The 15,023-nt window shown below is 61.5% G+C and overlaps 1 protein-coding gene across 1 annotated transcript; it reads right to left on the bottom strand.

Moving 5' to 3' along the window:
• Positions 1-214: 214 nt before the first annotated feature.
• MFSD2A (MFSD2 lysolipid transporter A, lysophospholipid) lies at positions 215-9,975 on the bottom strand. Its single transcript, XM_050983368.1, has 14 exons — positions 9,877-9,975; positions 9,666-9,788; positions 9,049-9,173; positions 5,845-5,968; positions 5,618-5,696; positions 4,734-4,906; positions 4,479-4,569; positions 3,914-4,035; positions 3,383-3,466; positions 2,618-2,701; positions 1,767-1,879; positions 1,465-1,608; positions 1,116-1,292; positions 215-798 (listed from the first exon to the last, which is right to left on the bottom strand). Exons 1-14 carry the CDS (start codon positions 9,952-9,954, stop codon positions 741-743), a joined length of 1,575 nt encoding a protein of 524 aa, XP_050839325.1. The 5' UTR covers positions 9,955-9,975; the 3' UTR covers positions 215-740.
• Between the last annotated feature and the right edge of the window lie 5,048 nt (positions 9,976-15,023).

Raw genomic sequence — 15,023 nt, 5'->3', positions numbered from 1 at the left:
AGCCTTTGTTGGGTGGCTGCAGAGCAGGCACCGAGCAAGGAGCTGCACGGGGGCAAGGGGCTGAGCACAGCCTCCTGCCTGGATTATGGCATTCCTGCACCAGGGCTCAGGAAAAGTCAATCCTGCACCCCGTGGTGTCTAAAGGGACCCTGGGCTCGCTGACAGCCGTGAAAAATCCAGGCTGAGTGAAAAAAGAAATTCTTCACACCCGCCGCCGACTTCCCCCACTTTTATGTAAATTAATATTAACAGGTCCTCGGGTTGGGGCTCTGTACAGATATATACAAACAGGAAACGGCTCCATATTTACATCATTAAGTTAATTAGGCTCTGTAAAAAAAGCACAGGTCCCACATTAGTGCCCTCTGTCGAGACAGCAGAGGTGAGCTCACGTCCTGGGCGCGGGCACACTGACAGTGTAATGTACACTAACGATCACCCCCAGGCAGGGCACTGGGCACGGCTGATCCAGGCAAAACCATGCCAGGCTGGGCTTCCCTGCCCTCCAGAGCCCGGCAGGGAGAGTGCTTGTCCCTGGTGAGGCACCACCATGTGTGTAATGTACACTACCAGCGCTCTGTGGGCCCCGTGCAAGGCACGGGACGGGCACAGATCCCGAGTTGGAGGCAGTGGATGCTCCCCACGGCTCCTCCAGCACCTCCAGGGCCACCAGGCTGGGCCAGCCCCGAGGGGACGAGCCCCTGGGGAGCCCCAGAGTGAGCAGACAGACCCAGCCCGGGTCACACGATGCTGGCCAGTTCTGTGTTGTCCGACTCCGAGCTGCTGTTGCTCTCCTCCCTGGGGGAAAGAGTTGGGAATGAGGCACGGATTAACCCACAGGAGCAAGGGCTGCACCCCAGTAATAACTGCCTTGGGGAACACGAGCTTCCAGAGGGATGTCAGCACCTCGTGCAGCTGGGGCAGGTTCCTGCTGATCTGCCAGCACTTCACACCATCCCTCTGGGAGCTGGGATTGGGAAAACAAGTCAGCCCTTCCCTCACGCCACCGCCCACGGGGCCTGGAGGATTCCTGGACAAGCCCCAGTGTGTCCCAACCCGTCTGCTCCTGCCCCCACGCACACCCCCACGGGCTGTGCTTGCTGCCTGATGCTCACCTTAAATCCTGCAGGGCTTTCTTGTTTTTGCTCCTCTTCTCCTCGTCGATGGGGTAGAGCTTGAAGAGCAGCAGGCTCAGCAGGATCAGCCCCACGGGCACAGCAGACACCAACATCTTCAGGGTGAGATTCACCTGGCCGGGCTGGGAGCAGCCCCGGGTCTGGTACCCTGCGAAGCTGTGGGCAGAAAGGCACCTTCAGACAGGGGAAATGGGGTTTGCAGGGGCTCCCTGGGAAACCAGGCGGAGGTTTTGGGGCACCAGCTGGATTTGGAGCCCATCAATCCCCTCCCAGAGGTTGGGAAGTGCCTCCCTCCCTGTCCCCCCTCAGCTCCCAGGCAGGAACTCACTCCAGGCTGAGCGTGGAGATGCCCAGGGAGACGCCAGCAGTGAACTTGGTGAAGAAGACATAGAAGGAGAAGAAGATGGCCTCGTGGCCATGGGAGCTGGGGTGCTGCAGCTTGAAGTCATCGATGACATCTGGCAGCATGGACCTGTGCAGAGAGAGGGACGGTGACCACCAGGGCTGGCACAACGAAGCCACCCCCTCTCTGCTGAGAGCATTTCCCTCGGGAGCCCCACCTGGGGCTGCAAACGTGGCAGGAAAACCCTCCAGAGGGATTTTAGGGCTCTGGAAGCCCCTGACACTCACCAGGGCAGGAGGAAGGCGGCTGCCACGCTGATGCCGGCGGCGACGGCCACCACGTAGGTGACAAAGAGGTTACTGTCCAGGACAACCACGGCGATGAGGAAGGGGATGGCAGACTGCAGGGGGGGCAGAGACCAGGTTGGCATCCCCAGAGCCCCCTGGCTTTCCCCCTCCCACGTATCCCAGCCCTCCAGGGAGCCAGAGGTGCAGTGTCCCCCCCTGAGCCCCAGGACACACCCAGGACAGCACAAACAGCAGCAGGAGGATGGCACCAAGATATTTTATGAAAAATCCCTTTGCCAGGAAAGCTTCCTGAGAAGCTGGGAAACTTCAGCTTCTCCACGTTTTGCTACTTTGGAATAGGATTTGGAGAATTGTTTATCCAAATATATTAATTGTTTTAATTTAATGTCCAACCACAGCCAGCTGTGTTGGACTCTGAGTTTGTCACGGGTTTTTATTATTCATTCTTGTCTAGCCTTCTGATGTCTCCTTTCTCTTTCTTTTGTGTAGTTTTAGTACATCTATCATATAAAATATAAAAAATAATATAAAAATAATATAAAAATAATATAAAAATAATATAAAAATAATATAAAATCATATAAAATCATATAAAATCATATAAAATCATATAAAATCATATAAAATCATATAAAATCATATATCAGACTTCTGAGAGCTTGAAGTCAATGGTCATCTGTCATCTGGTCCTGGGGACCCTCACAACACTGCCACAGGAGGACAGGTCCCAAATTGGCATTAGCAGCAGGAGGAACTCTGCTCATCCCCCATGTTAAAGACCATCCCCACATGCTAAAGACCATGTCCCCCCACGCTGAGGGGACACTCACAGAGATGCCCACGTAGACAGCTCTCTTCTTCCCAAAACGGGTCAGGAACCACTGCCAGAAGGGAATGGTCAAGGTGGCCGAGAGCTGTGGGAACAAAGGGTCATGCTGGTGGCTCCTGCCTGCTGGGAAGGCCCTTCCCAGCTCCTGGCACGGCCTCCTCCCATCCCAATTCCAGCCCCTGGGATTGCCACACGCTGCTGGGGCTGGCACAAAGCCACACGTGGCGTGTGGGGCCGGGTCCTCCCCCAGAGCAGAGCCCTGGCAGCACACCTGCCCCGCCAGGGAGAGGGTCTGACTCAATCCTCGGGGCTGAGAGGGGACCTGATCTCGTCACCTGCCCAGGAGCCAGGCTCTGCGGGCACCACGGCACCCTGGGGCTCTGCACCCCGCTGAGAACAGGCTGGGAAGTGCTTCCAGGAACGAGGAAAGCTGCAAAGAGCTCTCAGGGAGCTGCTCTGCTCCGAGTTCCTGGCAGCAAACACTGAGATCCTTTGCTCAGAGCGGGCAGGGGAGGGACACAAGTGGCAGGATTTGGACAAAAGGCCCCCAAGGCTCCTGGTGTCCCCCATCCGTGGCCTTGTTCACACAGGAACAAAGGCCCCGCTGTTCCTGCCAGCCCTCACAGGACATTTGGCAGCTTCTTCTCCCTCCCCTTGTCCCAGGGGACCTCTGGTCACTGTCTCCATGTCCCTGTCCCTCCCCTCAGCCCATGCCAGCCCCCAGGGAGCCCCCCCGCCATGGGCTGCAGGACAGGGCCGTACCCACCATGATGGCCAGGAGAATGTTCTGGAACTCGTTGCGGAAGCCCAGGGTGTAGGTGCAGAAGAGGGCAAAGTTTCCCTCCAGCAGCTGTGGGAAAGGCAGGCAGGGGTCAGGGGGGACACGTCTGTCCTCACAGACAGGACAGTCACACCCCCAGTGCAGGCAGGGGTCAGGGGGGACACGTCTGTCCCCACAGACAGGACAGTCAGACCCCCAGTGCAGGCAGGGGTCAGGGGGGACATCCAGCACCCTGAGGGGACACCCAGCCACCCCCAGTGCAGACAGGGGTCAAAGGGGACACCCAGCACCCTGGGGGGACACCCAGCCACCCTGGGGGGACACATCTGTCCCCACACAGCCGCACCCCTAGCACAGACAGGGGAAGAAAGCAGCCATTGACAGAGAGCACGAGGCCACATCCTCCTCGTCCTGCCCAGGGCAGTTCTGGCTCACCCACCACATGCTCCCAGCCCCTGGGATTGTCCCCACAGCCACCCCCAGTGCTGCTCCCTGTCCCCAGCCGCCCCAGCTCACCATGAAGGCCAGCGAGGTGAAGAGGAAGCCGGCGATGAGCTTGATGTAGGGCCCGTGGTTCATCACCAGCTTCAGCCCCTGGAAGAAGGAGACAGGCTCGTCCGACTGCAGCTCGCAGGACTCTGGGGAGCAGAGATCAGCCCAGCGTTAGAGCCCCCCCAGAACAGCACCCCTGGGTGCCCCATCCCCCTGCTCAGCACCCTCCACAACCCCTGCCCACCCACAGCATCCCAGCCCCTGCCTCACCCCGGGGTGCCTCAGCCCCATGGAGCAGCTGATTCCCCCAGGGAGAGGGAAGGACAGAGGTTTGGATATCACATCCCCCCTGGGATGCCCTGGTTGGCACTGGCAACCTTGGCCAGCCAAAAATGGGCGAGATAAAGGTTATCTAACAGACCCCAGAGGTGCTCTGGCCTCCTGCAGCACCTCCCCAGACCCAGAGCTCAGCTCCTCTCCTCGGGGAGAGCCACCAAGGAGGGGCCAAAAGCTCAGCCAGGCTCCTGGAGAGGAAGGAACAGCAGCATTTCCACAAATCCTGAGCACTGCAGCCCCTGCCCAGCCTCACCTCTCCTCTCCCTCACGCCCAGCACCAGGATGAGGGCACAGAGGACGTAGAGCCCCCCGATGACCCCGGCAGCGATCATGTAGGCATTTCTCTGTGCAAGAGAGGGAGCAGCAGTCAGGGCAGGGGCTCGGCCAGGGACAGGGGAAGGGGCTCAGCCCTGCAGCCAGGGACAGGGGAAGGGGCTTGGCCAGGGGAAGGGGAAGGGGCTCTCAGCCCTGCCCCAAGGGGAGCACACATCAGGGGACCCCAGCTCACAGTGTCTGTGAGGGACCCGGTGTCGTGGGTCATGTTCAGCTCCTCCATGGCCACCGAGGAGTTGGTCAAGCCGAAGAAGAAGGGGCTCCCCACGCAGGGAGTGTCCACTTTGCCAACGATCTGGCCCTGGATGGCAGTGCCCAGCACGGTGCCCAGCACCTCCACGGTCATTCCTGCAGGGAGAGGCCAGCACTGAGCACAGCCCCTGTCCACAGCAGAGCATCCCCAGCTGGGATTCACTGCCCTTCAAGGGGAGAAATGAGCTCCAAATCCAGGGGAGGAAAAGGGGAGGAAAAGGGGAGGAAAAGGGGAGGAAAAGGGGAGGAAAAGGGGAGGAAAAGGGGAGGAAAAGGGGAGGAAAAGGGGAGGAAAAGGGGAGGAAAAGGGGAGGAAAAGGGGAGGAAAAGGGAGGAAAAGGGGAGGAGAAAGGGGAGGAAAAGGGGAGGAAAAGGGGAGGAAAAGGGGAGGAAAAGGGGAGGAAAGGGGAGGAAAAGGGGAGGAAAGGGGAGGAAAAGGGGAGGAAAGGGGAGGAAAAGGGGAGGAAAAAGGGAGGGAGAAAGGGGAGGAAAAGGGGAGGAAAAGGGAGGAAAAGGGGAGGAAAAGGGGCGGAAAAGGGGAGGCAAAAGGGGAGGAAAAGGGGAGGAAAAGGGGAGGAAACGGGGAGGAAAAGGGGAGGAAAAGGGGAGGAAAAGGGGAGGAAAAGGGGAGGAAAAGGGGAGGAAAAGGGGAGGAAAAGGGGAGGAAAAGGGGAGGAAAAGGGGAGGAACAGGAGGCCAAGGGAACAAGGCCCGGAGGAAAAGGGGCGGAACAGGGGAGGAAAAGGGGAGGAAAAGGGGAGGAAAAGGGGAGGAAAAGGGGAGGAAAAGGGGAGGAGGAGCTCTCACGGTAGGCAGTGGCCGAGTCCCGCTCGCTCTGCTCCCTGCTGATGAACATGGTGAGTGCTGAGTAAGGCACGTGGAAGCACTGGAATGGCACAAGGAGAATTGGCTCAGGGAGGATGTCACAGCCCGAGGAGGGCCCTGGGGCAGGGTGGTTTCTGCCCCTCTGTGCAGCTCAGGGACTGGCAGGGGTTGGCAGCCTCTGTGCCAGGTGTGAGCAGAGCCTGACTCACCGTCACGAGGGTCTGGAAGGCACAGTAGAAGACAAGGTACCACATCACCTGTCCTGTGGAGATGTCTGGCACAAACCAGATGAGGAAGTAGGAGATGATGGCAAAAGGGGTGGAGAACATGATCCTTTGAGAGAACAAAGTGTCAGCGTGAGCAGCCCAGCTCTCCCTGCTTGCACACATCCCGTGGGGCTCAGGCAGCTGATCTGGGGGCTCCTGAGCTGCCCCAGGGCTGATCCAAACCAGCCTGGAGGCAGCAGCTCAGGTCTCACAGGGTCAGAAGAGCCGACTCAGAGTTCCAGGGAAGAGTTTTCCTTGCACTAACAGAGGTGTCTCCTTCCACAGAAGTGATTGATCTGCTCCTGCCTTGGGCTTCCACCCCCAGACCCGACCTCTCCCCCAGGCAGCACTGCTGTGTTCAGCAGGATGTAATCACCCCCCTCCTCCTGGCAAGGGCTGGGGAGCAGCTGGGGAACAGCCAGGCAGCTCAGCCCTGCTCCCCAGCAGCCAAAAACCTCTCACCAGCTTGGCTTTGCTGCCAAGGCCCCCCAAGCCCTGGTCCTGGGGTCAGCTCTGCTCTGCTGGCAGCAGTGGAGCAAACCAGCAGCAGGCTGGCTCCTTCCTTCACCTCTGCCCAGCCTTCCAGAGCTGCAGGAGCAGGGACATGGGATGCAAAACACAACAAAGGATCAGAGGGGACTGCTCAAGTGCTGGGCCTTGGCAGCAATTCCTGCAGGATCTGCCAGCAAGGGCATCTGCCCTCTTCTTCCAGTGGGTCTCATAAGCCCTGTCCTGCTGCAGGACAGCCAGGGCACATCTCTGCCCTGCTGCAGCACCCCAGGGACACCAGAGGCAGCCAGGGCCCCCATCACTCGGGGGAGGAGGGGAGAAGGAAGGAGGGAAGCGAGCCAGGTGCTGAGGTTAGACTCACATCTGTTCCGAAGATGGATTTTGCTGGGGGATTTGTGAGCACCCTGAGCTCCACAAACCCCAGGACAGAGGCTGTGAGGTCCTGGAGCGAGTCCAGCAGAACTGGACATGGGACAGAGCCACTCATGGCCCGAGCTGGCCCTTCCCTGCCAGGGTACAGCGAGATCTTTCCGTTCTGGGCTGACGTACAGGACGCAAAGCTTAAAGTGAGAGCCGGGGAGGGAGCGGGGAGAGCGAGAAACAGAAACTCCATGGATGGAGAGCAGCGACAGAGGCTGCACAGGACACAGCACATGCACATTTTTCCACACCCACGTCAGCCCCGCCGGGGAAGGAGGGGGGAGGAAAGCGCCGAGCAGCTCCAGCCCCTCCTGCTGCCGCTTATCTGCCCTCCCATACGCAGAGCCGAGGGAGACGCGGAGCCAAACGCTGAATGAAACCACCAGGAGAGAACAGACAGCGTCACGCTGGCCGCGGCATATGAGCGTCAGATGGACCAATTCCCCCCCAGCATCGGGCAGCTGAGCCCCAGCCGGGGCTGACCACAGCTCCTGGCAGGCAGGAGTGACTGAGAGTAACCCCTGACCCAGGGCGAGGTGATTAAGGAGCTCGGAGGCGGCTGTGACGTGCCCCGGCGCTCATTGGCCCCGCTGGATGGTGTGTTCCTTTGTGCCTCTCGCACACCCCTTCCCAGCCGGCCTGAGCTGCTGGAGAACGGCTGCAGGAGGTCAAGGCTAGGGGTTTCTCACTCACAGACACCTCAAGGAAAAGGTCAGTCAGCGGGAAGTCCGCTGTGGTCACGGAAATGCGGATCCCAGCTCGGAGCTGGGGACAGGGTGACGTCCACGAGGCTGGGGGAAAAGGAGGAAGCAGACGGTGGATGAGCTGGTGGATGGAAGTGCGCCAAAAATGCGTTTCAAAGAGAGAGGACTGAAAGGCAGAGAGGTGGTGGCCCTCAGGGAAGGTGTCCTCTCCCTTCCAAGGAACTGGAACGGCCGCAAGCTTTGTGCTGGAGCCAGCTGGGCTTGGTCCCACAGATCAGCCCGGCAATGAACCCTGACACACGGCGGGGTCACCTCGCAGGTGTTGAGGGTTGGGGTCAGGCAGCAGCCTTGAGACCACCCCGGTGCCTGCAGCTCCTGCCTTTGCACGCAGGGAAACTGAGGCAGCCACAGCGGCAACACCAGCCTGGGGCTGGCAGAGCCAGAAAAACCTGGGTTTAAGAGGTTTAAAATCAGCTCGACTCCATCCAAACTGGGCTCGGCGGGCAGCCCTTGAGCCACGCACAATAGCGGCGAGCTGCGGCCGCCCCGGCGCTGCCGAGGGGCCCAGCACAAGCAGAAAGCTCTGGCTAATTTTAACGAAGCAGGAGCTGCTCGGAGGAATGCGGCCACTTCAGTCCCACCCCCTGCCTGGAGATTAGGGCGAGCGGAGCCGTCCCCTGCCTGCCCCGCGCTAATCTCTGGACCCCAGACCCTGCTGCAGGCAGGGAGAAGCTATTTCAGGCCACGTGTGTGCAGCCTGCCTTCAACAACTGCCTGCTGCTGCTGCTGCTGCTGCCCAGAGCTATTCCAGGAAAGCCAGGAAGCAGAGGGTATAATTCTGTGGGGGAAAGCTCTGCGTCCCTGCAGCTCCACTCCCCCCGTGCCCACCCTCGCTGGGTCTCAGCCATCCCACAGGCACACACGAGGTTATTTTAACCAGGCATTAAAGCTCCACATCCCGTGCAGGAACAGGTGTTCAGGGATGTCCTGAGCCTGCCCTGGGTGCAGGCATGAGCCATGCAGGGGCTCACAAAGCCGGTCCCATCCACTCCCAAGGGCAGAGGGAGCACCCTGTGCAGACAGCCTGATCCAGCACAGCTGTTTCCCTGCCCAGGAAGCACCCTCGTGACTGTCAGCCACCACCACAGATCTGTCACACACACCCCCGACCCTCCTCCCTGCGGCTGTGATGCCACCTGCTCTGGCTGCCACCACGGCCCTGCCACCAGGGCACCACAGGAACAAAGTCCACCAGGTTGGAGTTTGCAGGTGCAGTGACATTGAGGTCAGCCAGGCCCAGCTTGGGAACAGCAAGAGCAACAGGCACAAACTTGAGGCCACCCAGCTGTCGGTGGCACCTGGGGCTTTTTGGAGCTCTTGGCACCACACCTGGGCGAGCCAGGGCGTCAGCACAGCCTGCCCTGCATGCCACATGCCAGGGGATACCCAAAGCTGACAGGAAGGGCTGTGACACAGCAGGCAGGGAATGCAGGGTGCTGCCAGCAGCTCTTACCAGGGCATCAGGCGGCCGAAGCGGGTCCAGGAAGTTTTGCTGATGAAGAACCCCACCATGGGGTCTGTGATGGCATCCCACACTCGTCCCACAAATAGGATGATGGAGGCATAGAAAGCATCCACCTGCAGGAGGAGGAACTTGTGTCAGGAAATGCAAACCCCCGGTGCTCCCAGCAGCCCTTCCTGAGCCCCTCAGGACCATCCTAGCCCTACCCACTGTGACCCCACAACCATTTGGGAGCAGTCCCTCGGTCTCCCCCCCTCGTTCAGAGCGATTTGAGGCTCCCAGAACCTCCTGGCGCTGCCCCACCACGGAATTCCCACATCTCAGAGCCGAGCCCCCAAACACAGCACAAGGGAGCCCAGGGGTTCTCCTCCCGTAGTTTCCTTCCCTCCGGTTTCACACCGACCCAGCACGCTGTAGGACGGGTCCTGTGTCCCCCCAAAACAGCCACACGACCCCGCTTTGTCCCGCACGGCAGCGACACGCGTGGGACCGGCCCGGGGCCGGGGCACTGCCGAGCCCCGCGCAGCTCCATCCCCGGGGCAAAGCCGCACCGGGAGCTCCGGGACTCGCAGCCGCGGCGCCAATCCCGCCCTCCAGCCCGGCCGTACCTGTGCCACGTCCAGGAGGTAGATCTGGAGGAAGAAGCCGAGGGCGCAGCCCGTGATCTGGTACGGAGCTCCCCCGACGGCGTAGCACAGCTTGCTGCACACCGACAGCCGCTCGCGGCTCTCCTGCAGGCGGCACGGGCGTTAGCGACCCCCGGCAGCGCCCCCCGCCCCGAACGGCCCGGACCCTCCCCCGGTGTGCCCCGGGGCTCACCCTGCGGCGGTGCTGGCGGAGCGCGGGCGGCAGGAGCCCCCCGGCCCCGGGCCGCTCCGCGCCGCCGCCGCCGGCCATGCCGTGCGCGATGAATGGAGCGAGCCGCCGCCCGCCCGCCCTTGTACCGGGAGACCCACCCCGAGGTGGGCAGCACCGGCCCGCCCCCACCCGCCTCCTCCTCCTCCTCCTCCTCCTTCTCATCTTTCTGTCCCGGCCCTGCCCCCGGCGCTCCCTTCTCTGAGTCCCGGTGCTTTCGTTGCCTCTCGTCTGTCCCACATCCCTCCCTTCCCCCATTCTTCCTCCCTCAGCCCCCCACTCCATCCCTGCCCTCCATTCCTCAGAACGGCAGAACGCTTTGGGTTGGAAGGGGCCTTACATCTCCTGCCACCTCCCAGCCAGGCTGCTCCGAGCCCCGTCCCCCATGGCCTTGAGCACTTGCAGGAATGGAGCATCCACCGCCTCTCTGGGCAGCCTGTGCCAGTGCCCCACTGCCCGCATGGTTAAAAACTTCCCTTGTATCTCCCCTAAATCTCCCCTCTTTCAGTTTAAACCATCACCCCGTGTGCTGCCACAAAGGATGCAGGGGACACTCTCAGTGTCCCCCTCACTGGATGGCCACATGGACCTCTCAGCTGCTGCGGGCACTGTTTGCCCACGTGAGCACACCCAGACCTCTGTCAGTGTCATGTCACCGCAGTGACAGCCACCAGCTGCCCTTGGCTCAGGCCTCCAGGGCTCAAAGATCGCTCTGAGCTGAGGCTGTGGAGCAGGGCTGAGCCAAGGGGGCCAGCGAGGCACCAGTGCCATGTCCCGAGTGCCACCTGGAGCTGGGCATGGGGATGGGAACAGACAGGACCTGAGAGATGAGCAGGGTGGGTGGCCCAGCAGCTCCAGGCACTCCCAGTTTTTGGGAGCACTGAGCTGGTGTCACCACTGACTCACAGTTTCTGGCCCCTGATTACACCTGCAGTGGGTTCTCCTGGCACTGCCTTGTGTCACAGGGATGCCACCCCCCTGTGTGAGGCTTCAGCGTGTCCAAATCAGTGACACAAAATACCTCGAAACAAGAGAGGAGTGGGTAAAGTTTTTCTTTTCCTCAGGGAAAATCCCTTGCCCAGGAGCAGAGGGGACTCCTGTGGTGGCACTTGACCCTGCTCTAGGGACCAGATTCCCCACCTGTGTGTGACCCCAGCACCATTACCCTGTTCCCTTTGTCCCGGGGGCTCCTCAGCTCCTGGGAATGCTTTTGTCATTCCTGTCCTTGAGCAGAGCTGCCTCCTGGGCAAGCAGGGCTTTAGGGGAACAAAGAGATGGCCTTTGAGGCAGAGATTGTGCAGAAAGACCACAGATAGGGGAACCCAGCCTTGCATCTGAACAGGAGAAGTAGGCAGACCAGGATTTCCCTGGATTATGAGGATTTTCTCCCCCAGATCTGCTATTGCACAATTTCCTGTGGGGGATTTGAGCCCTTCCTCCTCAGCAGATGCCCTGGGGGATCCTCACGGTGATAAATGACCCACCAAAGGCTGATCCCAGTGGAGATGTCCCTGCAGTAGCTCCTGCCAAGCCTGGGGACTCTGGGGACCCACAGGTGGTTGGGTTGGGCCCCTCACAGGGTCACCAGAACCACTTCAGTGACACTACACCAGCCTGGCCTCAACATCCCCCAGCTGGGGACACCACTGGGACTTCCTGGGGGATCTGCTGGCTATGGAGACATGGAAGGATGGGGGCTGCAGTGCAGGATGCCATCCCTCCTGCCACCCACCCCTCCCACTGTCACACATCCGGCACAGCCTGGAGCAGGATCTGAGCAAGTGTGAGAGCAGCCGAAACCAGACAGCCCTGCCAGGCTGGGCCAGCCCTGACAGGGAGTGTGGGCTTGGGGGCAAACAGCACAGAGGTGATCGCAGAGCTTTTGGGGGACTGAGCCTGGGGATAGCACTGCCTGACACCACAGAGCTTCTCCAGGGCTCAGGGCACCTCCTGCTGTCGGGCAGGGAGTGACAGTGACAAAATGAGTGGAGGGAGTGAGGAGGCAGCAGGAACCAGTGGCATTTTCCTCTCCTCCTTTTCTGTGCACTCTCAGAGTGGGTGGCTGCACGCCCAGGGAGCCCGGGTGTGACCCCAGGGCTGTGGGCACTGTTGCCCTCCCTGTCAGGCTGGGCAGTTTTCAGTGGTGTTCCTGCAGCCCACAGGGGTTTGGGATGGCATTCTGCCTGTCAGCTTCTTGGGGACAAAGGGGACTCATTGCAGGGCTACACGTGGCATGTCACAAGGCAGAGGGAGACAAGATGAGGCCAAGATGTGTTGGCACAGCCTCTGCTCCCTCCTTGAGCATCCAGGCCTCCCATGCGCATGGCAGAGTGGCTCGAAGGCTGCAGTGGGATGGGGACATCCAGAGGCAGAGCCCAGGACACCCCTGAGACACCTGCCAGGCTCTGGGGGTGGCTGCCCACTGTGGGGAAACCCTCTGAGATCTGGAGCTTCAAATCCCAGCCCTGCTGGAAGTGGGGATCCAAAGGGCACAGGGACACCAGGAGCTGCCCTTGCATCATGTGTGGAGCTGTGCCAGCTGCCAGCAGGGCCACGGCAGCTCCTGAGGGCTGTGCCAGCACCGGGGGCACGCACTCAGTGCTGGCTGGGGACCTGTGCCAGCACCCTGCAGCTGTGGGGCACGGCCAGGATTATCCTCCTGTCTCTCTGTCGCTGTCACCGCAGCCCCTGGGGGCAGTCACACACCCACCCCGGTGTTTGCACAGCCGGTGCTCTCGGTGGCTCTCGGGGCTGTTTGCCCAGCACTGGAGAGGTCGGGATCAAAGGGCTCCAGTCCTCCCCGGCGCTGCTTCTGCACCTTCAAAGCACCCGGAGCCCCTTGGAGCCCGGACAAGCTCCTGCCTCGCCCTGGGAACAGCTGGGGCCGTGCCGGAGGCCACGGGGAGGAAGGAAAGAAGGGAGGAAGGAGACGTGGCCGGGCGCTATAGGCTGGAGGAGGGTGTGTTCCTGGTGGAACGGGCAGGTCGGACCAGGGGCAGTGCCAGCCGTGGCCCCAGCCAGGGCCACTTGTCACTGCAGGTGCTGGGACAGCTCAAACCTGTGCGGCAGCTCAGTCCCTGCCCTCAGTTCAGGGCGATTTGTCTCCTAAGGGGGGAGAGAGGGCTTCACCCGCATTCCCCAGGGAGGGAGAAGGGCGGGAGCAGCCCGGAGGTGGCGGGGCTCCAGCTGGTGACACCCTGGGGACATGCCTGGGACTTCCAGCGTGGCTGGGAACTGGGGGCAAAGCTGAGATTGGAGTGCAAAGGGAACATCAGCGGGGAGTCCAGCGGGATTCCCGGATCCCGCAGCTCCTGCCCCAGCCCCGAGGATTCCCGGATCCCGCAGCTCCCGTCGCAGCCCCGCGGGCAGCATTGGGATGCTCAGGGCTGCTCTGGAAGGGCCAGGAGAGCATTTAGGGCGCTGTGGCCACGGCGGGGACCCCAGAGCTGGGAAAGCTCAGCCCCGGGCCAGCACTCTCACGGGTGCGGGAGCTGGCCAAGCTTTGCCGGGTCCACCGAGCCCCCAAGCCAGCAAGGGAAGGGCCGGAGCTGCCCCGGGACACCCCGCGACATCCCGGGACACACCGGGACAGCCGCCAGCCCAGCTCCTCTGCCTGCGCAGTGCCAGCTGGCAATGGGGAAACTGAGGCACGGAGTGGTGGGCAGCGCTGTCCTCCGGGCGGGAGGTGCCCGCGGCGGTGTCACCCGCGCGTCCCTGTCCCCGCCGCCCCACGGGCGCTGCTCCCGGGGCCCAGCAGGTGGCGCCCCGCGCCCGCCGGTGGCGGCGAACGGGGAACGGGACCGGGGGGGACCGGGGGTGACCGCGGAGAGCTGTGATGGACCCGACTGCGCTGGACTAGGCTTGTCTGTGCTGAGCTGCAGTGGACTGACTGCACTGGACTTTACTGGGCTGCGCTGGTCCATGAGGAGCATTGCAGTGCTGGGCTGTACTGGGCTATACTGGGCTGTACTGGTCGCTGGACTGGGACAGTCTCCTCCCTCCAGGGCTGGTGCTGCACCCCGGGCACCAGCTCCCAGTCCGCCCGTGGCTCATCAATCCACACCGGGTGAAGAAAGGAGGGTGCTGGGGCTGAAGTGGGTTCCCACACGCTGTGAGGGGAATCTGTTGGTTCAGGGTGGACTTTGTACCTCTGTGTGTGTGTGTGTAACAATTAAGTGCAGGAGGGAAAGCCTCACTGTGTTTTCACAACATTTATTGCCCTTTCTAGGAGGAACTTGGCATTGGAGAGATGCAGCATCCTGTGCTGCACAGGCAAAATGCTGCTGGTGGGAGCTGTGTGTGCCCCAGACACCCCAACTTCACTCCAAGCATGGATCATGACATCCCCAGGGGCTCCCAACCCCTTCATGGCCTTTCCTCTGTGCACAGACCTTGTTCCTTGTGAGCACTGTGTCCCCCAGCTCTGTTTTTCTCGTGTCCCCTCAGCCCCTCCTTGTTCCAGCCAGCTTTTTGCTGGAGTTGGTGTCTTTCAGGGGGGAAATGCTCCCAGCTGGGCCTGTGAGGGCTTTGGGAAGGAGTGGGGGTGTCTCCAGGTGGCATCCAGGGTGGCACCCTGAGCTGGACACAAGCACTAAGTGACCCCACTGCTGCCCAGTGCCTTGTGGTGTGAGCCGGGCAGCCCAACAGGAGCTGGGGTGGCAGCCAAGCAGATGAGAAAGAGCCCTCAAACATCATCCCTGCCAGCAGATGATGCCTCCTTGTGACTTGTCCCCTCTTCTACAGCTGGCTTTGCCCTGCTCCCCGGGCTGGTGGCACAGCTGCGTGTCCCTCCCCAGCGCTTGCAGAGGGGGATCCCCCAAACCCTGCCCCTCCCGGGGGGCCCAGGACGGGGCTGGGAGCCCCCGGGGCGCTCCTGGGGGCAGCGAGGAGCCCCCAGCCCAGCGCACCGGGCGGGGCTGCTGGTCCAGAACCCCGTGAGCATCCCCGGTAGCGACACCGGGGACCCTCGAGGGGACCGCGCGCCCCCCTCACCGCGTCCCTTAGAGGGGCGGGGCACGGAGTATGACCACGCCCTTTATGCAAATAACAGCGCTGCGATTGGCTAGGGCGGGACCGGGCTCCGCGGCCGGGCTATAAGAGCAGAGGAACAA

The sequence above is a fragment of the Serinus canaria genome, chromosome 23, assembly GCF_022539315.1.
Source record: "Serinus canaria isolate serCan28SL12 chromosome 23, serCan2020, whole genome shotgun sequence".
In the NCBI taxonomy this organism is placed as follows: Eukaryota; Metazoa; Chordata; class Aves; order Passeriformes; family Fringillidae; genus Serinus; species Serinus canaria.
Note: the sequence above shows the minus strand (reverse complement) of the source record. Positions and strands in the feature narration are given on the sequence as shown.

What these genes read in the sequence shown, in the direction of transcription:
- MFSD2A (XM_050983368.1), bottom strand. Translation starts at nt 9,954, where the DNA reads ATGGCCGGCGGCGGCGGCGCGGAGCGGCCCGGGGCCGGGGGGCTCCTG. An exon ending in CTGTCTACGTGGGCATCTCT is followed by an intron (nt 1,880 to 2,617) that starts GTGAGTGTCCCC and finishes CCCCCCCTGCAG; the next exon opens with TCTGCCATCCCCTTCCTCAT. An exon ending in GCCGCCTTCCTCCTGCCCTG is followed by an intron (nt 1,609 to 1,766) that starts GTGAGTGTCAGG and finishes CTCTCTGCACAG; the next exon opens with GTCCATGCTGCCAGATGTCA.